Genomic DNA, 23,054 nt, shown 5'->3' with positions numbered 1-23,054 from the left:
AGGGCGTCTTCAGGGTAAGAAAAATGAAAACAAAAGCCATGAAGGCAGCAGCACACTTATAGAACACAAGGAAAACAGGAGGAAGCGTCTCCCCCAAACTCCACCAGTGATCTCAAGTATATCCGACGACCTTGCGGAAAGACGCCGACAACGAGGACAATGATATAGCCCCCAACGGAGGAAGGCAGCCATGACTACATCGCGGCGGACGACAGGCACTCCAGGGGGTAAGCTAGCATCAGAGAGCGCCAGCCCGCTCAGGACCTTTCATAGCGGACAAGGGAGTTTTCACTGACTCCCTAGGACAATCTACTGACTTGACGAAACCTGCGTTGGATATCGCGAAGACCCCTTGAATATAATTCGGTTCAAGTACGGCGTCGGTTTCGGTTATGGCGCCGAGTTCGATTCGAGTACAGCATCGAGTTTACGGACTCGGGGCTCGTTTCGACTCGTTCGGCTCAGTGCGTCTCGATTCGATTCGATTCGATGCAGTTCGGGGTTGAATTCGGGGTCAAATCCTATGGGGGTAATCGCATGTTCAAGCAGGGTTTACAGATCTTGTTCTCGATCAGCATCCAGGGCCAGTTTCTCAACCAGTCTCTGCAACTACTGAGCCACTTCCGCAGCCGGCTTTTCCCTCGACGCCCACGCTCTTGCCCAGGTTGCCCGAAGTCCCTCCGCAAGTAGGCGTAGGCCAGCCTCCCCGCTGTCGAAGGTTAGTCGTCATCCTCAGTGTCATTGTCCCTCCACAGGGTCGTTATCATTTGTATTGTCTTTCTTTTTATATCATCACTGTATTCGTACAGGATCTCTGGCTTCTATTTGAAGGGGTTTATCCCCCATATCCGTAATTTGGCTAGAGCGGCCACAATGCATTCGCTAACATCTTCCGCTGGTCCCTCCTCAAGGTCGTCATTGCTGTGGTTTGAAATCGTTTGTATTGTTTTTATTTTCATCATCATTGTATCGTACAGGATCTTTGGCTTCTGCTTGTGGGGGGCTTATCCCCCCGTATCCCGGAGTTTGGCCAGAGCGGCCGCAATGCCTTCGCTAACGTCTTCTGCTGATTGGTCATCCCGTTGCTCGGCTGACTGGATTTGCTCAGAGCCTTCTGGAGGCGGGGCAGCTAAGGCCCCCAGGGCCGCTGTCCTGCGACTTTCTTCCATCACAGCGCGCAGGACCTCTTCATCGTCATCAATTTCTTGCTGTCCGTCGACGGGCTGCTTTGCTCTGCTAGGCACCTCTGTCCGAGGCACCCTTGATCTCTTCAATGCACCAACCCGAAAGTCTTCCCGCACTGCGCTGCACCATTGTTGCACTTTCTTCTCACCCCACCCTGGTACGGCACTGATGACATCTGGCGGCGCGTTGACTGCATTTTGTAAGCTGCCGCAGGTGGAGATCAGGCTGGCCGCGTCTGACTTGTTGATGCTACGGGGTGTAGTGACGAATTCCATTAGTGATTCTTTGTAAGACTGCGCCTGCTGGGAGCGGATGGCAGTTGGCTGGGCGTATTCAGAAGATTTGAAGAGTTCGAGATACTGTGCGGCTTCGGGGGCAGACCAGCAGAGGATGATGGTCAGGTTGTTGATTATCGAAGTTTTGGAGAGTTCCTTGAGGGGGTCCTCATGATTGGGTATGTCGACCATGACAAGAACGATGCGTAGATTGTATTTGCCAGCGAGAAGTCGTACTCGGGAGTAGATGTACTCGGGATGCAGACGGTGATATTTGAGAGACAAAAAAAGTGCGCATGTTGTGGTTCCGACCACGTAGTCGGCCGGAATATCTGCGTACTCCCAGGGTAGAAGCTTGATGTGGTTCAAAATCGGATTGCCCTTTTGTCTTGTTGATACGAGAATCGCCGCAGGCCCGGGCCGATTTGCCAGGGCTTGTGGTTTTGGCTGTTGGACTTTCGCTTGATTAGTTGATGGTGTACCGGGAGTCGTTGAACCCTCGGCCCCACGAGATTGGGACCTCGAGTTGATTGCCGATTGGGCATCCATGGCAGAATCACTAAAAGAAGGGTACCGATGGAGATGGTTTGGTGCGACAGCTGCCCCCAGGTTCGAACTTGGGTGAGCTGTGGTGAGGATAAACGCCGCGCTTATCCTGTTACGACGTTCAAGCGTGGGGGGATCAAAGTCAGAGGGTCGTTTTGGTCGTTTTGATTGGCCAGGCGTCTATTCCTGTGGGGCCTTAGAGCCGCAGCGCTTGTGGCAGCAGGCAACCACGGCACCGTAGGTTTCGGGCCACTCGAAAGGGTTTGGCGTGGGCTAACACTATGCGTGATGAAGCCTGTATTCGGAACACAGAAGATACACATGGAGGGGCAACAAGTGAATGGTTCGGGAGAGTAAAGGAGAAGGAATGATGATCGGGTGGGGGGAGGACAGGAGGGTTGGACCGGGAAGACGATTGATTCGTGGGGAGGGTAAAGGCGAAAGTGGGGGCAGGCGCCGTACCTTTATATGCTGACTCAGTATCATGTGATCATGCCAACAATCACAGACTGGAAATTTCGCGCTAGCTACGGAGCGCGAAGTATACCACAGACGTAAAATCAGACCCAGCCATACTGGACTACACCGCCTCGGAGACCGTCCGTCTTTTTCTGCCGCCAATATTTTTTTTCGCAAAAAGTTCAAGCCGCAACAATTCAATGGCTGAACCACACAAGAAACGACGCCTTTCTGACGAAGGTGTTGCTCAAGACACCGAAGTCAAGATGGACGAGCCCAAGACCGAGACTGCCGCAACTTCAACAGCGGCCAAGCCCAACAGAACCCTTTTCGTTCGATCCCTACCAGCCTCGGCCACGACAGAGAGCCTGGCAGAGTTCTTTTCGCAGTCATACGTCCTTAAGCACACCGTCGCTGTCAACAATCCGGAGACAAAGCAATGCAAGGGTTATGGTTTCGTAACTTTTGCTGACCTCGAGGATGCCCAAAGTGCCGTGGAGGAGCTGAACGGAGCCGACTTTGAAGGAAAGAAGATCCGTGTTGAATATGCCCAGCAGCGTCATCGTGAGATCGACGAAAAGCTCGGAAAGAGCAAACCGGCCGCGAACTCGCAAAAGGCCAAGCAGGAGCGTGAAGATCAGCAAGCGTCCAACCAGCCTCCCAAATTGATCATTCGCAACTTGCCCTGGAGCATCAAGACGACAGATGACCTGGCCCTCCTGTTCCGCAGCTTCGGCAAGGTCAAGTGGGCCGATCTACCCAAGCAAAACAATAAGCTCCGTGGTTTTGGATTCGTCATCTTGCGCGGCAAGAAGAATGCCGAGAAGGCGCTCGAGGCAGTCAATGGCAAGGAGATTGATGGTCGCACATTGGCTGTCGATTGGGCTGTTGACAGGGAAACATGGGAGAACGTGAAGAAGGAGGATGAGGAAGAGGAGGAAAACAAGGAAGATGAGGATGTGGACATGGAAGACAAGCCGTCCGCCGAGGATGACGAGGACGAAACCTCATCTGACGAAGACGATGACGAAGAAGAGGACGATGCGGAAGACGAAGATGAGGATGATATAGATGATGACTTTCAAGAGCAGGTCGACAAGGAGGAGATTGAGGACGACCGCCACGCTTCGACTATTTTCCTTCGCAACCTACCATTCACCTGTACCGACGACTCACTCTATGAGCACTTCACCCAATTCGGCCCACTTCGATACGCCCGCATTGTAGTCGACCAAGAAACCGAGCGCCCCCGAGGTACTGGATTCGTCTGCTTCTGGAAGCCCGACGACTGCGCTACCTGCGTGCGCGAAGCCCCCAAAACAACAAGATACCCTTGGTGCTGACAAGGAGCGCTCCAAACCGGCCATGAAGCACTCGGTCCTCCAAAACGAGAACTCCGACCCGACTGGACGATACACCATGGACGGCCGAGTCTTGCATGTCGCCCGTGCCGTGAACAAGCGCGAGGCTGCCAAGCTGAACGAAGAAGGTGTTTCTCGCCGTCTGGTCCGCGACAAGGATAAGCGCCGTCTCTACCTGCTGTCTGAGGGTACTATTCCCTCCAACTCCCCTCTCTACAAGAAGCTTTCTCCCTCCGAAATCAAGATGCGCGAGGAGAGCTACAAGCAGCGTGAGAGCTTCATCAAGAAAAACCCCGCCCTCCACCTCAGTCTCACCCGTCTTTCTATCCGCAACATGCCTCGCCACGTCACATCAAAGGACCTCAAGCAGCTTGCCCGTGAAGCCGTTGTCGGTTTCGCCAAGGACGTCAAGGCCGAGAAGCGTCAACCCCTTTCGCGGGAGGAACAGCAACGCTCTCGCGATACCATGAAGGAATTGGAGCATGAGCGTAAGGAGAAGAAGGCCGGTATCGTACGCCAGGCCAAGGTTGTCTTCGAGACCCGCGAGGGTACCAAGGTGCCCGAGAAGGCCGGCGGTGGTCGCAGCCGTGGTTACGGTTTCATTGAATACTATACCCACCGTCACGCCCTGATGGGTCTGCGATGGCTCAACTGCCACCCGATCGAGATCCCCGCAAACGCCGACTCTGACGAAAAGGACAAGAGGAAGCGATTGATTGTCGAGTTCGCCATCGAGAACGCACAGGTCATCAAGCGCCGTCAAGAGCTGCAAGAGAAGAAGAAGCAGCAAGCCAAGGAGAGGGCTGAGAAGGCTGGCAAGGAAGAGGAAGAAGATAAGTCACAACAGGGGCAGAAGCGCAAGCGCTCAGAAAGCCGCGGGAAGGGCAAGGATGGCAAGCCAGAGGAGGAAGGGGAGGATGAAAAGGTCGCAAAGCGTAATCGCATTATTGGCAAAAAGCGTGCGCAGCGCAAGGCCCGTGGTAAGAAGGCGTGAAGGAGAGGATGCCCAGCATTATACGAGTAGTATATCATGTATAGAGAGATTTGGCTGTTTCTATATCTTACGCCTGATACCATCTAAATCAAAAGCATTGTCATTGAGATTGTGGAACTCGGATACTCATCCGGCTTCGCACTGCGGGTATAATATTTCGTACACTCGATTCATCGTAAAGGCCCTATGCATAGAGATTCGCCCTTATATTTTCCTCCACAGAAGATCTCGTCCTGTTGCCAGTCGTCTAGGTGTTCTGAGCACCCTCCACCTTGCCGACGATATTGTACCGCTTGCTGAAGAAGGTGTACCAGTCATTCAGGACGGTCTTCTCCTTCTCGTCGAGATCGTACCATTCAGGCACACAATCCTCGGCCTTCAAAGAGGTCTTCGCAAGCGCACGGGAGGGATCCTTGCCGGCAAAAACTGCGCAATTCCTTGTTAGTATTGTCTCATTCTTCCCCTGCGCATCCTCGGCATTGGGAGGGGCATCGCTTACTCTTGTATGAGCCGGTCGCGCCATACATGGAGTTCCGAGTCACATCGAAGACAACACCTTTGATCGCAATGAGGGTAGGACGGCTAGGATCAGTGCCTGGGAATGTTTTATTAGTCGCTATCGCGACTTCAGGAACCGTGGCAGCCGCATGCAGATCGCTAATTTCCGGGAGGCTGACATACCGTCGCATTTGGCCAATTCCTCGAGGCTAATGGGGTCGTCCTTTGGCGGGTCCAGCTCGACCGGGACTTTGGGAGCAAAGCGTTCGCCCATGATTGCGTGTATGTCTGTTGGCGGATGGAAATTCGGAGGAGGATTATTTCCATTTCGTGGGGCAAGCGGGGTTCCGGCGGAGCTTCGGTTGCTTACCAACTCGGCCTTGTGATTGCCCGGTGCATTCCCGTTTTATTCTGCGACGGCAGGCATGGAAGATCATTATCGAGAAATACAATTAAATCGGTTTTCGGTCATGGAAGAAGTGCTCTTGCTCTCCTTGCTCTATTTTTGCTAAGACCCGTTATCAACACACCCGCAGTCGGGTTGCAGCCACAATGCCAGCAATACATGACGTCAAGGGGCTTGCCTCATTGGCAGCTCTGAACCAGTGACATCCAGTCATATCCACCGATTTCAAAGGAACAGCACAGGTGGTTGCACGGATCAGATGACGCCTCCCCTTGCCAGGGGGCGCAACCTACTGTGTGCACCTTCACTCATCAACTAGACTCCAGAGTCGAGCTCCATCACCTACACCCTCGATCTACTGCCCAGAAGTCAGAAAGGTCCACGGTGAACTATAAGATGTCTTCACCTCAGACAAACTCGCACCATTACTCGGACACTGCCTACTCACACACTCCGGCTGCCCATCTCCGCAATGATTCTCTCCAATCAGACATCAACGATTCGGAGCTAATCCATCACCTCTACTTCGAGGACAACGATAGTTTCTTCCCACCGAGCTGGATAGGCAATGACGGTGACCTCTCAGAACACAAGCCGTCAACAGACAGCCCTCTGAGTGATGGATTTGATGGATCGAAGAATGGAGAGCCGCCGCAGCCATCTGGGAAGAAGGAGCATCTTGATTAAGTTTGAAATGTAAATAATTTGCTTGGCTAGTTCTACAACTATATGTGGATTAAAGTAGCCTGCTGGTGGTGGTCCCTCCAACTTGTCGTCTTCGTCCAGAAGATTATCACCATGCTCCTTGATCTAGATCTCAGGGATTGTACGCCTTGTATACCTGCAATGCGCCCTCGATGCTCTGCACAAGACCAAACAGTACAGTCAAAGAGATAGCCACCCACAAGGGATACCACTGGCTCGCATCTCGTCTATCGTTCCACCATTGTTGGAGAGTCGATGGCTTGGAATCATCAAAGTCATTCTTGAGAATAGCGAGTCGGTCGTACCAGTAGTGGAAGTCCTTCATTTGCCGGATCACATTGCCACAACGCAGTAAGCTTCCGTCTAGTTCGTCGGGCTCATCTTGTTTCTTATACCATCTCTCGACTTCTCGGTTGCCTTGCGGGAAAAGGAGGGCTAGTGTTGCGAGAGTCTCATCAATGAGACCGAATGGAAAACCCGATGTCCTGTCCGAATTTTGTCAGGAATATTGACGATAGTAGGTATCTAAATCAAGAATGACGTACTCTTTATTGGCTTTCAGGAACGATGCGTAATGAAACAAGGTGATTGTTTTGTCAGCATCCCGGAGCCGGAGATGGTCCGACAGATTGGACGTCAGTTCGACCTTGAACCCTCCAACTCGCGTGATGCTGCACACATTGAACGTCTTATCCAGTCGAATCCCGTCATCGTCGCGGGATATGGCGTCCGTGAATATCTGGTGCAGAAAGTCTTGTGCAGATCCTGAGATCCACATCAACTTGTTCCGACCCGAATATGCATTTTGGAACTTGCCAACATCAAGCATATAAAGCAGACGAACGGTCAAATCGATCGCAGAATTTACTTCATCGTCAGATATCGAGTCATTTGTCCCCCGGGATTGTAGGACGAAATCCTTGACTTCAGAGCGTGGGAGCCCGTCGCGGATACGAGTCGCGATGTCGACGATGTTTTGGTGTGTTTTGATCACAAAATGACTGCCATGCGAATGGGAGGCGACTCGGCACTGCTCGATGTAATATTGGAAGTATGATTGAAAATTCTGCTTTGAGAACTCGAGTCCGCTGCCCCAGAGCTGAGCGGAGGCATCAAGCGATACGGGCGTAGGTAAAACCGCCATTTCCTCGCTCGAAAGAACCATCTCACTCATTATTTCTACAGGAAATGTTTGATTTATGGGGCGTGGCTGATTCCTGAATGGGGTGCATTGTGCCGACGTCTAAGCCACCTGTGATCAGTCGTGCATCTACAAACACTGCCGCCACCTACGGCACGACGCTCACTTCAGCCACCTCGTAAGACCGAGGCGAAGCTGCACCTTTGCTAGTATTTGCCCCGTAAATGAGAGATCTCATTGGACTGCTTTCTTCCCTGCCCAAAACTCCTTCATGATTGCTTACGCCCCCATTTCACCGGGGTATATATACCCTCGTCTGAGACACCTCAAAACTAAGCAGACCCCTGAGCAACTTGTAACTTGTTTTTATGCTTCTAGCAAGCACGATTCAAAGTGGCACTCCAAATTTTAACCACCAGCAATCATGCATTCATCAAGGTTTAGTGCACCCTACTTACTTTTTAATGGAGGGAAAAAGATTCGCTGGACGAACCCTGGAGAGTCTGTAGGGGAGTTCTGTGGCACTAAGAAATTCAGGTACAACTGTTGGTCAGCGAAAGGGCCAGCGAAAGAACTATTCGAGACGCTCATACCAAAGATCGCCAAAATACTCGAGGATTGTCCGCCAGTGAAAGGTTCAAGTGTGATCGTTTTCGGCGTCTTTATGATCGGCGTGACACCCGCGACGGCCGTTCCTCACATCATGTTCTCGTGCAAGCGACTCGACTCACGCAAAGACGCCTTTAATGCGGTTAAATCTTCCGGTATTCTCTCCAAACATGCGCCTGGATTCGAGGTCGGCCACTGGGATTTTCCTCCTCATCTGAAGGGTTCCCCGCGAACTTTGGCATCCACCTGGGACAGCGAGTATGGTGTTGAGATTGACTATGACAGCTACGATATTACTCCTGTCTTGGACCCCTTATCTCACAAGATACTTGCCTTCAGGGTGGGAGCCAAGTCCTCGTTAGCGGAATCACAATACCTGTGCACTTCTGGATGTGTCGTCGAACTCTCAGACGAGCGCTACTACCTGCTACCTGCACACCCTTTCACCTCCGAACGCAATACCTCACAAGACATGACTCCAGAGGAGGACTCACAGTCAGAAGATGATGACTGTGTGTTTAGCGGCTTCGAGAACGAGACCGAGCTGGAGGATGAGACCGATTTCATGACCCAGCACAGCGCCACCCCCGAAACAAGCGACGCGGAGGATGAATGGAACCTCGACTACAGCGATTCATCGTCAGACTCCGATTTCGATGACAGCAGCCAAATTCAACATCCAAGGAACGAGAAAGAGAGCATTCCGGCCTTTGACGACGCCGTACAGGATATTCGATATAAGACCGGCCTTTCTCGTCCGTTGCGCTCGCTCTACCGATCCCCTCGTCATCCTCACATGCGATCGGACAATCTCGACTACATCAGGGTAGAAGTGAGAGACAAAATGGATCTCTCAACCGATTTTCCAACTCTCTCCATCCATAGTATCGGCCAGTTGCAGAACGGAACTGCGCCTGTCACAGCAGTCACCGGTGCAGGAAATTATTTGGTAGGAGTCCTGTCAAGTGGATACGAGTGCATTCGCTTGCCCAATGCCACCAACTATGTCAAGGTTCAAACGGTCCAGTTTGAACGTTTTGTTCAATCTGGTGATTGTGGTTCAATTGTTCGAGATGCCCGTTCGGGTAGGATCTACGGCCATATCGTCGCGGGCGACCCGGGCTCTCAAACGGCATTTATCATCCCGGCCATCGATGTCTTCAACGATATCCTGACAAGGCATCGACCAGCCTTGGAGTCTTTTATGTCAGAGAGAAGGTTGCCACGACGATTCGAGGTGGAAGCACGCTCGATTTCTGGTGCAGTTGCCGGCTGGAACACGACAATGGTCTCTAGAGATGCTCCAGCATCTCAAGGACGACCAAGACCGATATCAACTGATCCATACTGGAGAAAAGACAAGTCTGCTGAGCACTTGCAACAAGTATATGGGAATTCGATGGCCCGGGACTCCAAAAAAAGTCGTCGATATGGTTATCCAGATGACAGGCTTCTTGGGGAATCGAGTAGATCGAGGTATACATACACATATATGCTAGATGCGCTTGACGAAGTGAGGAGAAGCATGTATGTCGATGTCGTGGTGATACATGGACTTTCGGGCTCACAGTGCAGCGCCTGGATTGCCCCCACCCCGACTTGGAGAACCAGCAGGTCATCTGGAGCTCGGCAAAAACCCTCGACCTCCGATACACGAGGTGACCAGGCTTGGAACGCTTCATCAGCTCCTAATTATTCTCAAGCACCTTTATCCTTGCCCACAATGGATGAGCTTCTAAACCCTGACGGCTTGATGAGCTATGTCGAATTCAGGCTGCAATCAGGGACATTCCCCAAGCTCTCTGTCTCATACTATCACGCAATTGCTGACGTTAACCGGCTTCTGCATCCTTCGACCTTGGATTTTGAGGAGTTCGATTCACGAAGAGATTCAGGAGGCGCGGACTTAGGTCTAGCTGGCTCCTATCGGAAGGCTCCGAATAGAGCAAGGTTCGGTCGTGCCGGGAGAGACAGACAGGATCTCCAGGAGGAAGAACTATCCCGTCCGATTGGAATGACCTTGACCTCTCTTACCAATAAACAATCGGCAACTCGTCCCCCGCTGTGCACTGCATGCCAAGGCTATGACCGATCTCGATTCTCCGTGATATTCCAAGCATTGGAGTACCTATCCTTGAAACGACATATCAAATCGCAGCACTTCCCGGCGAGATCGTTCAAGTGTGTTAGCGGCGATGTCAGTGTAAAATGTCCTGACAGTATGGAGGTGAAATCACTAAAGCTTATCGCTGGCCTCGTATTTGTGTTACACAAAAACTCAGATGTCCTCTTCTGGTCAAAGCTCATGAATGTCTTCCTTTCCCGGACTCTGGAACCATCCCGGGATCTCAGACGTCAGGGCTCTCTATTACGCGATCTAGAGCGGCCCCGGCAACCCCTTGCCGATCTCTCAAGAACACTCAAGATGTTTACACACCAGAAAGCACTTATACCTGGATGGACTAAGCACTTGCATCCAGAAATCAACATGCTGCTTCATCCATTGTTCCGGAAGGCCTGTGCAAGTCAATCACAACACTTAACATGTTCAGATCATGCACTTCATGAACATGAACTTCCAGGTAAGCACGAATCCTCGAAGGTGGTCCTTCTACTGATTTCTAACAAAAAGCAGCCAGACGCGCACTTCTTCATCGGCTTTTGCGAATTCTGGTAGAGCCTACAATGCTACCTCAGAGTGCGACTTTGATAGGGGGAATTGAGGCGCCAAGCGTAGAGCAAAGTGATGTTGAAGAAGCCTCTGAGGATGATTCTGAATGATCTTTCTTTTCTTTATGTTTAGATAGCGAAGCATCATTTGGCGTTTTTTGTGTTTACGATGTTCTCTATATTGGGTATCTTACAAATATACAGATGTTGGAGACTGTCACTGGAGGATACTCGGCTCTCTTTCTTGTCCCCATTCCGTGATCAGCGTCTCTTCTATACATAATACATAGAGCGATGATAGTGGCAATCTGCTTGTGAATTTTTAGATCAGTGCTGATGTGTTGGGAAGATCTCAATCCGAAAAATCTCACTCGTCATCTTCCGCTTGTTTCACAGCATCCAAAACGTGTTTACCGTTCATGTAAACGGATTCGAGAGTATTTCGATGGGGAGCCAGCCCTCTTTTCATGGAAATCATATCCACAGACATTTATTCCTGGAATATCGCCGCTTTGTATTTGTACACAAAGGTCTTAAGCTCCTTGGGCCACATAATCATGTGGCGAATAGGGTCGTGAGAATCCCCACATTTCTTCAGAATAAGTGTTCTGACGGTCGAAGTTCGAGAGGCCTGAGATAATTATTAGCTTTCTATATTGGCACTCAGTTTTTAGAAGGCCATCTTGCCTGTGGGAAAAAATTTTGCATCATTCTAACGTTTGTAGGGGCGGCGCCTAAGAGCTCCAAATGCTCTAAAGCCGGGAATTGAAGGTTTTTGATCGCTTCACCCAATGAAATACCAGCCGGCCAAACTGTCTCTTTGACAATGAAACCGGTTATTGTGACTGATGTCAAATGAATCAATTTTGGGCTCGCCCTCCTGAGGTTTGCGAGCATGGCCTTCTTTTCAACCTTCCGCCCCCCACTGAAATGAAGTCAACTTTTATTTCGAGATGCCTCAGTCCTGTAAGACATTTCAAGTGGCGAGATGGATCCGTGATGTTCATGGTCAAGGAGCTGCAAGCTGATTTGAACTCGGGGTTGAAGACGCGGGTTCTTCGACTAAGACCCGAGGAGATATGCTTGAAAGCAAAGGGGAGGGCAAATTCCCTGAGTTTGCCGCAGACTTGAGCCAAAGATCAGATGGTGTGAGGATCCCGCTTTTGATGATATCGTGGCAGATAGCGGGGCATATCATCACGAGGTGATTCAGTGGGAATTATTGTGGCCATGTCCACCATCATGGACGATACTGCTAGGAGTGCACCTGTGGTCGAGAGAGGACTGCGGTCGAGAGGTCTGCGATTTAGGGATACCTGTGGTCAAACGAAATGTGCAATTGGGGAAGATCGTTAACCGAGAGAGATCTGTGAGTCAGGGAGACTTGTGATCGAGGTAGATCCGCAGTCGAAGGATGGCTGGAAAGCCGAAGTGTTCCAGTAAGCGGAAGAGTTCCAGTCACTCTCGAGCTGGTAACCGAACCTTTTCCATGGCTTCTGCCAAGGGAACCCCACCAGGCCAGGCTCGCTCGCTAAATTTATATATGAGAATATGGAGTGTCTTCAATTAAACCATGCTCAAGCTCGCGTGCCAGATTTCGTCTTCTCAGGGTCCCGAGCAAGCCCCCTATATTGCTGAAGTTCACGATAGCCCCCAGGGTCACCGCAGCACCTTCCGAAATATCAAACACCCCCCCCCCCCCCAGTGGCCTCAAAGATGTCGAAAATACCGTGTGCACAAGGAGTGGAGGGAGACAGGCCCAACTTGATAGCCTTAAGGATTGTAGTCACGTCCTTAATCATGGTGGTCAGGGTTCCCAGGGCCACCAGCGAGCTGGATATGTCATTCATGGGGGACCGGCTGAGGCCTTGAAGTATATCTGCGAGGAACGCTCAACGCTCCTTCGTTAACCTTCTTTCTCCGCTCAAGGAAATCAACTCAGACCTCGGGTTTTCTGAGCCTGCTCCGCCGAAGTAAATAAGACTGATTGTGGTATACATCACGACGACGAAGACGGAGCTGCAGATTGGTTGAGGTTTGGGAGACTTTGCAGCCCATCTGCGAAGAGCCCGTACGTGAGTTGACGTCGACCGGTTATGTAGATATGCTTAGAGCCCTGGTGAAAGGCAATCTCCCGCAGACGATCACAAACGTGTGCGGTTGAGCAGATAGTGAGGGGATCACTCTACTTGTAGGAATGTGTACGTATCGAGGCATAAATTCGTTCCACGGTGGTTCCGACGGGACATTTGTCATGCGCTGGTTTCCCAACAGCCCTGCAGCGTATACTCCAAAGAATACTTGGTTGATACCCGCTTTGTGAAGAGTCTCAGGGAGTTGGCTTGCAGCAATGTTGGAATGTGCGTAGGCGCCGGGATCATTTGATGGTGCCAGTTGTGCTCCCCAGGTTCGATTCGATGGTCAATTTGATGACGGTCAAAGGGCTTCTCATATGCCATTACGATGACACATTCCGCCTGCGCTGAGCTAGTAGGGGGGTACTTTCCCGGTGTGGAAGCACCTTCGGTGGGGAAGAGAATCGTCTCGAAGAACTTAGTGGGTAACACTCATACAATGTAATATTTGACTCATTCTATTCCAGCGGGCAGTCGTCAGGTTTGCCCCAATTCTCATGCCAGCTATCTCATCTGGCGCGAAGTGACGAGGGAGCTGTAGTGAAGCGGTGCATATCTGTCGGCTTACACGCTAAGGTGCAGTCCAAAAAGAGCGGACCTGCTTAACTCGAATGTATCGTAGCGGAGTGAGACAGGTCAGAAAAGGGAGGAGAGATATGAAGAGCAGCGCCGAAGTGTGGGAGAATAAAAGCCGATCCGAAGGCGAGCGAATACGTTCGAATCGGAGCGATACATTTAGAAGGCTGTTGCGGCCGAAGAAGCCCCGAATGGTTGAAGGTAGTTATTATAAGTGTAAAAAGACAATGTGATAGAAACTGATCGTCGAGTCCAAAACGTGAAAGTCAAATATGGCACCGTGAAGTCAGCAGACGTGATGTTTGGTTCTCGGGAATGACGAGAGGAGAAGATGTAGTGACATAAGGAGAACCTTGACTTGTGTTAAATTCAAGAATTCAGGAAGTGCTGGCAAAATGTGGTAGCAGGTCAGAGTCACGCATGTTGATTTTACTTCCAGCGGAGGTAGAGACCAAGTTGAGGGAAATAGAACGAGATGTGAAAACTGAAGACCATACCTTCTTCCAGTATATGTTCGGGCCCCATCCTTGCCTCCGGTTCTTATATATACAGTATCTAGACAAGGAGAGGTGTCTTATGATTCGCAGGCGATTCCGTGAGGCATGGCTGAGGCGAGATTCGCGAACTCATCTCCTCGGTATATCTCCCTGTAAGCGTAGCTGCAAGGATTCAAAGTGAGAAGTCGGTACATTTATAGTGGCCAGTGACCACAGTACTAACCGCGTGAAAGAAGTGAGGGGAGAGAGAGAGCATTGGGCTGGGGAAGTGTAAATACGCCGATTTGACGGGATTTTCTTAGGTGTAGATGACAATTTTCTTTGATTCGTCGCTGGTCAACTCAAACAAAAATGCGAAATCAATCTGAGCCAAATTTGACTGCTTCTTTATTCACTCTAGTACTTTATGCCAGTGAATCAAAATTTTTGTGTCATCAACTAGGATATATCGGACTCACTTGCTTTCACCACTTTAACCACAGCTCCTCCCAGAAAACCAAAACTGTGGGGCCGAGGGAAAATGACAACTAGATTGGGCCAGGTGCTGAAAGGATAGGGAGGGGAAAGGAAAGGCAAATCCAAAATCAGTTCTCTCCAGGAATCAACAGAGATGAGGAAAAAGCAAAAATGGCCATAAAGTGGAACTAACTAACTAGTTATAACTATGGGTTACATGATTACAAATTTCTACGCACCGCTTGGAGTAATGTAGGTAGACAGCATGTTTTTGTCACGTCTGCAAATCTTCAAGGTCATCTCCTATGTTATCCCATTATTCCAACTTCTTGTTTGTATCCAGCGCCGTCTAGAAGAATCGACTAGTCAGGAAACATTGTGGAAACCTGGGGAAGAAACAGAGAGAGAAAATAGACGATAAGAAAATGTGAGTGTTGCCTAAAATAGTCATCTTTTCTAGGGAAAGTAAGAATGACTGAATTACTCTGGGTGGTCGTAGGGGTGCTCTCCTAAGCTTAGTTGCTGTTTGAGCGGGGATAAACACTTGGGCTTCCGTTACCCCAAGACCAGCCGCCAAGCAACCGCGGCTTGCGCCAAGCGAGATTTTTTTTTTCCCTCGGCACTTGCAGATTTCTCGATTTATTCTCGAAATTCCATTCCTCTTCTCCATGCTGCACCAGCACCCCTGCTTGCAAAAGTGACATATCCCACCATCATGCCCCCCGCAGAACCCTGGGCAGGGCTGGGCCATTCACCCACAGCTGCGGTCCCGGAGACTCCCCGCGCAGCCTCCAATCCCAAACTCGACCCGGTGAAAGACTCAGAGAAAAGCGCGGGGGATGTGGAGACGACGTGCGTTGACAAGCGCCATGACTCGATCGATGGCGGCTCAATGAAGACCTACGACCACACCCATCGCAAGCTGAAGCCTCGCCATGTGCAGCTCATTGGAATCGGTGGGACGATCGGCACTGCGCTTTACGTGCAGATTGGTTCGGGGCTGCGTACGAGTGGGCCTGGTAGTCTCTTTCTTGGGTTTGGTCTTTGGTGAGTACTTCCCTGTTGTTTTGTTGAATCTTTTCGCGGTATCTGGGCTGTTTCGACAAACGATTGCTTCTGCAAATATGAAAATGAATTCTCGACGACGAATCACCTGTGAAGAATCGAAACTTCTTATTTCCAGGCCAAAATTCCCACTGGACGTAGCAGACTATGCCAACCCGACGACACTTTTTATGCCCATGCAGCCAATGAAATACCCACAGCACCGGTTCCCTTCCCAGATTTGATTATGAACCTTGCGCCCAATGCGAACTTATATCTCATACTTGGACTTTCTAGGAGTGCTGTGATCTTGATCATTACTGTTTGTATGAAGCCCACTCCGTTCCCACCAGCGCATATCAAGCCGTATGCAAAATCCTTCCAAAAGCGCCCAACTCCATGACTCGATGCGGTAGTCAACAGACACTCACATCCATATAGGTCTCGCCGAAATGGTAACCTACCTCCCCATCTCGTCCCCCTTCATCCGATTCGCCGGCCGCTACGTCGACGAGGCCCTGGGCGTCGCAGCAGGATACAACTTTTTCATCTTCGAAGCCGCCCTCGTCCCATTCGAGATTGTCGCAATCAGCCTGATTATCAACTACTGGACGAGCGTTATTCCCGTCGCTGCAATGAATGTCATCGTCCTCGTTCTATACGTGTACGTCGGCTCTCCCAGTCCATACGACAAACATCTTCTATCGTACTAAACAAAACTTCAGTGCGCTCAACGTCTTTGCTGTAAAATGGTACGGCGAAGCTGAATTCTGGCTCTCCCTCGGCAAAGTTCTCCTCAGCATCGGCTTGATCCTCTACACCTTCATCGTGATGCTAGGGGGAACCCACTCGGCGACCGATTCGGATTCAGATACTGGAACGAACCGGGTGCATTTGCAGTGTTCTACAAAGAAGGCGACACCGGCCGATTCCTCGGCTTCTTGGCTGCCGTTATCACGGCCAGTTTCACGATCGCCGGTCCAGATTACGTCTCGATGGCTGCGGGGGAAACGATCAACCCGCGCGTCGTGCTGCCCAAGGCCTTTAATGGTGTTTTCTATCGATTGACGGCATTTTTCGTTCTGGGCGTTCTTTGCGTCGGTATTCTGGTCCCGTATAATGATCAGACCATGGCGGATGCGTTCGATAATGATCGGCCTGGGGCTGCGGCTTCGCCGTATGTTATTTCGATGGATCGATTGCGGATTCCGATCTTGCCGCATATTGTTAATGCGGTTGTTTTGACGGCTTCGTTTAGTGCGGGTAATAGTTATGTTTATTGCGCCAGTCGCAGTCTTTATGGGTTGGCTCTGGAAAAGAAGGCTCCGAAGTTCTTGACGAAGTGTTCCAGTCGCGGTGTGCCGATTTATTGTGTGGCTGTTGTGCTTTTGATTGCCCTCTTGAGCTTCTTGCAGGTTTCTAATGGCGCTTCGGTGGTTTTGAATTGGTTTGTTAATTTGGTACGTGCTTTGACTCGGTTGTTGAGACTTTGGTGATTCGTGGCTGATGATAATTCTAGGTGACTGCGTCCCAACTGATCAATTTCTCCGTCGTCACTTTTACATACATCCGGTTCAAGAAAGCGTTGGATGCCCAGGGTATCGACCGCAAGACCCTGCCGTATCGCAGCTGGTACCAGCCTTACATCGCCTACATCGCCTGCACTGCGACAACCGTCATGGCCTTCGTCGGTGGTTACACTGTTTTCTTGCCGGGTCATTGGTCTATTCCGACGTTCCTCTTCTCATACACCATGATCGGCGTCTTTCCCGTTCTTTACTTGGGGTGGAAATTCATGCACAAAACGAAATTCCTCAAGCCTGAGGAGGTCGACCTGGTGACGGGCGTGGCGGAGATTGAGGAATATACAAGGAAATATGTGCCCATGCCGCCAAAGTAAGTCCACCTGGCTATAGCTTTTGTCCTGTGCGACCTTCTGACGAAAGGGTTATGCAGGAGCACCCTTCACAAGTACATCGGCAAGCTCTTTGATTGACATGGTCGAATAGTTGGTTTGGTATGATCCGAACTGACAAACAAATCGATGATCATGACCCACGCGATATCGCGAGGTTTCCAGATGAAGCAAAATAGAGATTCCACAAATATTGTTTCCAAATGCCGCTTTGAACAATTATAAACACCGTAGTATGCACACTCCCCAATTAAGGGCAGAGAAGTCTTATAGTAACCTCTCACTCCACACCCTGAGTCTTCAAAGCCTCCAGTCGTTGCTTATTCCGCCTTCCAATAATCCGCAGCGTATTCTTCTTCTCAATCTCACTCATCTGCTCCCAATTGCCAATCCGGGACAATGTCCCGTCGACATTCACAACCATCGGACCGAGGTGATCAAGCGCCACGCCGTCCGCTCCAACCTCGAGTTTCTTTGGCTGGCCGTCGCTAGCGTCAGATGTTTCGGGGAGGTAGAGTTGTTCTTGAGACGGTTGTGTTTGCTCGGGCTGAGGCTCGTTGGTCTCTTGCTTGGGGTTGCTGGAGTCGGGGTTTGAGCTGGACATTGTGTGCGAGTGTCGCATTGACTCGGCCGTCTTGGGGAGTGGTGCGCACACAGGGAAGAGGATTGGGGAGAGGCGGGAGGTTGGGGTTTGCGGTTGGTGGTGGATTATGCTGTTTGAAGACCAGGTGGGTTGGATTGCGCGGGCGGGGAGTGGGTTCACGCTGAGATGGAGGAGGGCGGCGCGATAGGCTGTTCGCGATAGTTGCATGCTGGTCTTGCTGGCGTGGCCGGTTGAGGTTGGAGTTTGCGGAGGCGAAAAGATGGGCGGAGCGGAGACCCTTCTGGAACTTGCGCGATCTACTCTACACCCAACTTGCAACAGTTATACTACCCTAGTATTTCTGCCATAATTGAGGGTGAGTTCAAGATTGTCTTCTTTTCTTCATGCTTGCAATATAATAGGCTGTGCTACTAAGGTTCCTTCCCTATTCTACCTAAAGCACCCGGACCGGACATACTGAGAAAAACATCAAACTCACAGCTTCAGGGTTTATATTACATGTTTTACAAGTCTTTTGTTTCATCGGAACCACCAGTTAACCTAATCAGACAGTTAGCACGCATAACCTGCAGCATTGACAGCATCCAAGCACCTACCGAAGCCGTGACGCCCTCTCCAAGGCCTTTTATACTATGCCACCACCCCTTGGGTATAAATAAGCCATCCCCAGTTCCAAGTTCAGCTTCGAAGCCCGTGCCGCTCTCTGAACCCGCAGAAACCGGAACATCCCACACCATCTGATCCAGCAAAGCCCTCTCCTCACCCTGCATCATCTCTTCTCCACGAATCGCCGCCGCGCCCCGATCACTGCTTCTCCCAAGTTGTCGCCGGACAGCAGAGAAAACACCCTGTCCATCTCCCGGAGGTAGAAGTCGCACAACTTTGCGACCGGCCAGCTGTACAAAGAGGTTTGGATTCGGGTCGCGGTGGAGAGGGGTGTAGGTCGGTGGGTGTCCGATCCAGACATTCGTGTCATACACATCGCCTTTCCCGGCTTGCGCAACGATCGCTGGTGTTGGGAAATCGTCGCGGAGGATGACGGGGAGGTCGAGGAGTTGGCATTGGGCTAGGTAGAGTCTTGTTGCTTGTGGTGACGTCTCTGCCATGCGCATCCATTCTAGGAAGAGATTGAGCGGGGCATGAAACTGGCGAAATCTCTTGACATCTGTCGCGGTTGTATCCGAGAGCTCTGTGAGCTCTAGAGGGACAAACGCGTCTGCCGCGTGGGATTGGAGGTATTCGACGTTCAGACGGGTCGTGCGATCGGGGGCATCAGCTGGTGAGCCATTGCCGGCTTGGAACCAGTTCTTCAGCGCGGGAATGTCACGGAAGTGAGAGCGAGGGAGAATGGTCGGCTTTTCCGGGATGAAGAATTGCTGTCGGAAGGTCTCGACGCGGGCGTCGTGGAGGGTTTCGAGGGGACGGTATGGGCGCCCTGAGGATGTGGAGAAGCTGCAAGACCTGAGGTTTGATCGGAGTGATTCAGGGCGTGTCTTGTGCTGTAGAAGCCGATGCAGAGCTCGACTGTCCAAAGAGTGCCATGGCTGGGGCTTCATACAGACAGCTCTGGGGTTGCGGCGGGAGTTGATGACGGACGGGTTGGCCAAGACTTGAGTCCCGTGCATCCCCCGGCATCGGCTATCATCCCCGTCGCGTGTATACACCATATATATGTGTGTGTGTCTGCACAGCCCTGTTGGCCGTCAATTGAAAAATGTCTGGCCATCAATGAGACGAAAGAAGCTGCTGGCTCTGCCCCTCTCCCTCCACCTCCTCCGCGTCCCCTCCCCCAAGATCAGAGCTCGCGAGTCTCCCTGTTCATTATGAAGCTGAGGTCTGCTCCTCCTGGATATTTCTTTTAACCCGAAAAACCACCACCTCATACGTAGCTATGGATCTATTTGCTGCGCACACCGGCCCCTATTTCTTCTACGGTACCTTGTCTGATCCCACTATGCTCCGCGATGTCCTTGGCTTGGAAAGTGAACCACAACTTCGACCTGCCACCATTACAGGTTACGAATGCAAGGGGGCCAGTATCCAGCTCTTCTAAATGCCCCAGAAAAGGTTGTTTATGGGGATGTTTATCATGTCGAGACAAAGGGACAAGCGGAGCGGCTTGCCAGCTATGAAACGGACCATTATCGGGTCGATCCGTGTCGCATCAACTATACCGACGGGGATGAGCCCGAAGATGACTTTGGTTATGTTTTCAAATTCGTCAGCAATGTCAGAGACTTGAGTGACAGCACCTTTGATCTGGGAACCTGGCTAAAGAGGGTGAAGAGGGTAGCTGAGGACTCATCATGTTGAGTAGTTGCAGGCAAGATAAGAGACATGTATCATGACTCCCACTACAAAGAAATCAAACGTTATCATAAGCGAGCATTTGTGTGAACTTCCTGGTAACTCATTCCTTTTGCACCTCGATTCGGTCTACCGGTCCTCACGCAGAAGTAGAGGGGAGAAATGCATGATTTTGTTGGCCATATGTCTTACAGCATCGAAGTATGATGACCATTACTTAACTAGTTAGTTAAATATCCCTGAGCATTAGTCATTGATCGCAAGACTGCTGGTTAGGACACTGAGTCCGTGCTGCTATTTACCCTGAGAAGCCTCACGAAGCAGCGATAGCTTGATCACAATTAACAGGCGTTGTTTGTGTATGTGCACGCATAGATCATGTATGGTCTTGGCACTAATATTGCTTCTCAATGAGCTAGTATTTTTAACTATCCATCATGCAATCCACTGACAGTTCAAGGGCCTTCCGGACACTAGATATCCTGCCGAGGCTTCATAAAGTAGGGTGTTCGGCTATGGAGGCGCATAAGCAGCCCATGAGACTCAACCTCGGCTGCCAAGCCTCTCCTCTTCGCGCCGTCTGGGGCCATCTACACGGCTTCCAATCGTTCCTTCGTAGATTTTCTTGAACGACTTCCAATAAGTCGTCCACTTTCCACTGGTGCAAGTGTGGGTGTTCGTCGCCTTCACATGCTGTACCACGTCGCTGTCGCCGGAGTCGCATTTCATTGTCGGCAGTGACCTGACATCATTTCCTACAAGCGGGGCTGGTTCAGATCAGCACGAACTACGAGATCTGGTCATCGATTCTTCAGGGGCTCGCGAAGGAATTCAATTCGCAGAAACCAACATGCCTTCGATCGCAAACATTCACAAGCGCCATGCCTATGGCAAAGATGCGCATACCTATTACCCCGTCCTCATTGTCGGCGCCGGTGAATCGGGCGTGGCCATGGGCTGTCGCCTGAAGGAGGTGCTCGGAACAGACCAGTTCCGAATCTTTGAGCGGCAGTCAGGGATCGGTGGTACCTGGTGGATTAACCGGTATCCTGGTGTGGCCTGCGATATGTGAGTATCAATCCGATATTTAGACCGGTGGGTTCGCCCTGCGTATCTAACATACGCGCTTCCAGTCCTGCGATATTCTATTCCTTCTCTTTTGCGCCAAAGAAGAATTGGTCGACCTTGCACCCGTCTGGGCCGGAGATCGCGCAATATCTCGCCGATGTCTGTGAAAAGTACCAGATCGTGGATAAGATCCAATTCCACACCGACGTCAAGCATCTTCGCTGGATCGAGGAAGATGAGGAGTGGGAAGTCACCCTCTCTCATCTCGTTCCTGGGACCGGAGATCTGTCAGCCTATGATCGAGAGCAGCTGGCTATCAACGAGGGTGCGCACTCGGTATATATCAAAGAAGAGATCGTGCGCGCCAAGATTGTTGTCAGCGGAGTCGGCGGTCTAGTTGAGCCAAGGACATGGCCAAAGGACATCCCGGGCATCGAGAACTTCGAGGGTGAGATTATGCACACGGCTCGATGGGACGACGAAATCGACCTGGAGAACAAAGATGTCATTGTCTTTGGCTCGGGCTGCAGTGCTGCACAGGTCGTGCCGGAGCTGGCCAAACCAGAGGTCAATGTTCGCTCGATCACCCAAATAATGCGGACTCCTCCCTGGGTTCAGCCGGATCTTCTTCCACCTCACCTGCTGGCAAAATGGGAGAAATGGATGCCAACTCTGATGTCGAACATTCCGGGTCTGGCATCCTTCCTGCGAAACAGTCTGTTCCTCATGCTGGAGCTCAACTTCCTTGCCATGTTCACGAATACAGCATACGGTCGTCGAAAGAGACCGCAGATTGAGAAGGCTTTCCTGGCTCATATGCGCGAGATGGCGCCGAAAGAATACCATGAGATCCTGACGCCAAACTACAGCCTAGGCTGTAAGCGACGCATCATTGACGGGACCTGGTATCGCAGCTTGAATGCGCCCAATGTCGAGTTGACGACGCAGCCCCTCACCCGTGTACGCGCAAAGAGCGTCACATTGGGCCCTGGCACTCACTACCCGCCTAACCAGAGCAACCATACCAATGAAGTTAGGGAGGTCCCGGCTGATGTGCTCATTCTTGGCAACGGCTTTGAAACCAACAAATGGCTGCACCCGCTGAAAATGACCGGAAAGGGGAATAAGGACATTCAGGAGCTGTGGGATGAGCGCGGTGGTGCCCAGGCGTATCTTGGTATTGCGGTGGACCAGTTCCCCAACTTCTTCATGCTTTTTGGGCCGAATACCGCGACGGGACATACGAGTGTCATTTTTGCAACCGAAAATGCGGTCAATTATTCGCTGAACTTCATCAAGCCTATCTTAGAGGGCAAGGTCAGCTCTTATGAGATCAAAGAGGAAGCCGAGCGCACGTGGACAAAGGAAGTGCAAGATCAACTACAGAAGACCGTCTTCCGCCGGGGTGTATGCTCCAGCTGGTATATCACTGCAGACGGGTGGAACTCGTCGACCTACCCGTGAGTATCTCATCTTCTCTGCAGGTTCCACTGCATATAATTCTCTGCTATTTTAATTCGCTGACAAAAAAAACTCAGGTGGTCTCAAGTCCATTATTGGCTGCGCTGCAAATTCCCGTTTTGGAATGACTGGACCGCAAGAA

At 51.0% G+C, this 23,054-nt stretch overlaps 11 protein-coding genes across 11 annotated transcripts; 6 read left to right on the top strand and 5 right to left on the bottom strand.

Moving 5' to 3' along the window:
- Positions 1 to 1,004: 1,004 nt before the first annotated feature.
- N7532_007509 (DNA repair protein RAD10) lies at positions 1,005 to 2,009 on the bottom strand (the record flags this gene model as incomplete). The annotated part of the gene is made up of 1 exon (XM_056620002.1): positions 1,005 to 2,009. The coding sequence occupies one exon, from the start codon at positions 2,007 to 2,009 to the stop codon at positions 1,005 to 1,007; it is 1,005 nt and encodes a 334-aa protein (XP_056473368.1).
- A 656-nt stretch (positions 2,010 to 2,665) lies between these two features.
- On the top strand, positions 2,666 to 4,820 carry N7532_007508 (mRNA-binding ribosome biosynthesis protein NOP4; the record flags this gene model as incomplete). The annotated part of the gene is given in 2 exon segments (XM_056620001.1): positions 2,666 to 3,766; positions 3,777 to 4,820. 2 exon segments carry the CDS (start codon positions 2,666 to 2,668, stop codon positions 4,818 to 4,820), a joined length of 2,145 nt encoding a protein of 714 aa, XP_056473367.1.
- Positions 4,821 to 5,067: 247 nt separating this feature from the next.
- Positions 5,068 to 5,592, bottom strand: N7532_007507 (putative progesterone binding protein; the record flags this gene model as incomplete). Its single annotated transcript, XM_056620000.1, has 3 exons — positions 5,068 to 5,246; positions 5,320 to 5,415; positions 5,502 to 5,592. 3 exons carry the CDS (start codon positions 5,590 to 5,592, stop codon positions 5,068 to 5,070), a joined length of 366 nt encoding a protein of 121 aa, XP_056473366.1.
- A 528-nt stretch (positions 5,593 to 6,120) lies between these two features.
- Positions 6,121 to 6,411, top strand: N7532_007506 (uncharacterized protein; the record flags this gene model as incomplete). The annotated part of the gene is made up of 1 exon (XM_056619999.1): positions 6,121 to 6,411. The coding sequence occupies one exon, from the start codon at positions 6,121 to 6,123 to the stop codon at positions 6,409 to 6,411; it is 291 nt and encodes a 96-aa protein (XP_056473365.1).
- A 130-nt stretch (positions 6,412 to 6,541) lies between these two features.
- N7532_007505 (uncharacterized protein) lies at positions 6,542 to 7,603 on the bottom strand (the record flags this gene model as incomplete). Its single annotated transcript, XM_056619998.1, has 2 exons — positions 6,542 to 6,914; positions 6,975 to 7,603. 2 exons carry the CDS (start codon positions 7,601 to 7,603, stop codon positions 6,542 to 6,544), a joined length of 1,002 nt encoding a protein of 333 aa, XP_056473364.1.
- Positions 7,604 to 8,273: 670 nt separating this feature from the next.
- N7532_007504 (uncharacterized protein) lies at positions 8,274 to 10,856 on the top strand (the record flags this gene model as incomplete). Its single annotated transcript, XM_056619997.1, has 1 exon — positions 8,274 to 10,856. One exon carries the CDS (start codon positions 8,274 to 8,276, stop codon positions 10,854 to 10,856), a length of 2,583 nt encoding a protein of 860 aa, XP_056473363.1.
- Positions 10,857 to 15,228: 4,372 nt separating this feature from the next.
- On the top strand, positions 15,229 to 17,553 carry N7532_007503 (putative general amino acid permease (Agp2); the record flags this gene model as incomplete). Its single annotated transcript, XM_056619996.1, has 7 exons — positions 15,229 to 15,560; positions 15,855 to 15,883; positions 15,999 to 16,221; positions 16,283 to 16,309; positions 16,396 to 17,017; positions 17,077 to 17,453; positions 17,514 to 17,553. The coding sequence occupies 7 exons, from the start codon at positions 15,229 to 15,231 to the stop codon at positions 17,551 to 17,553; spliced, it is 1,650 nt and encodes a 549-aa protein (XP_056473362.1).
- A 199-nt stretch (positions 17,554 to 17,752) lies between these two features.
- N7532_007502 (uncharacterized protein) lies at positions 17,753 to 18,283 on the bottom strand (the record flags this gene model as incomplete). Its single annotated transcript, XM_056619995.1, has 1 exon — positions 17,753 to 18,283. One exon carries the CDS (start codon positions 18,281 to 18,283, stop codon positions 17,753 to 17,755), a length of 531 nt encoding a protein of 176 aa, XP_056473361.1.
- Positions 18,284 to 18,595: 312 nt separating this feature from the next.
- Positions 18,596 to 19,743, bottom strand: N7532_007501 (putative JmjC domain protein; the record flags this gene model as incomplete). The annotated part of the gene is made up of 2 exons (XM_056619994.1): positions 18,596 to 18,616; positions 18,673 to 19,743. The coding sequence occupies 2 exons, from the start codon at positions 19,741 to 19,743 to the stop codon at positions 18,596 to 18,598; spliced, it is 1,092 nt and encodes a 363-aa protein (XP_056473360.1).
- Positions 19,744 to 19,967: 224 nt separating this feature from the next.
- Positions 19,968 to 20,389, top strand: N7532_007500 (uncharacterized protein; the record flags this gene model as incomplete). Its single annotated transcript, XM_056619993.1, has 2 exons — positions 19,968 to 20,112; positions 20,139 to 20,389. The coding sequence occupies 2 exons, from the start codon at positions 19,968 to 19,970 to the stop codon at positions 20,387 to 20,389; spliced, it is 396 nt and encodes a 131-aa protein (XP_056473359.1).
- An 844-nt stretch (positions 20,390 to 21,233) lies between these two features.
- Positions 21,234 to 22,915, top strand: N7532_007499 (flavin-containing monooxygenase; the record flags this gene model as incomplete). Its single annotated transcript, XM_056619992.1, has 2 exons — positions 21,234 to 21,451; positions 21,517 to 22,915. The coding sequence occupies 2 exons, from the start codon at positions 21,234 to 21,236 to the stop codon at positions 22,913 to 22,915; spliced, it is 1,617 nt and encodes a 538-aa protein (XP_056473358.1).
- Between the last annotated feature and the right edge of the window lie 139 nt (positions 22,916 to 23,054).

The sequence above is a fragment of the Penicillium argentinense genome (assembly GCF_028826775.1).
Source record: "Penicillium argentinense strain IBT 30761 chromosome Unknown utg000006l_segment0_segment0, whole genome shotgun sequence".
Lineage (NCBI taxonomy): Eukaryota > Fungi > Ascomycota > Eurotiomycetes > Eurotiales > Aspergillaceae > Penicillium > Penicillium argentinense.
This window is presented reverse-complemented; position numbering and strand designations above follow the sequence as displayed.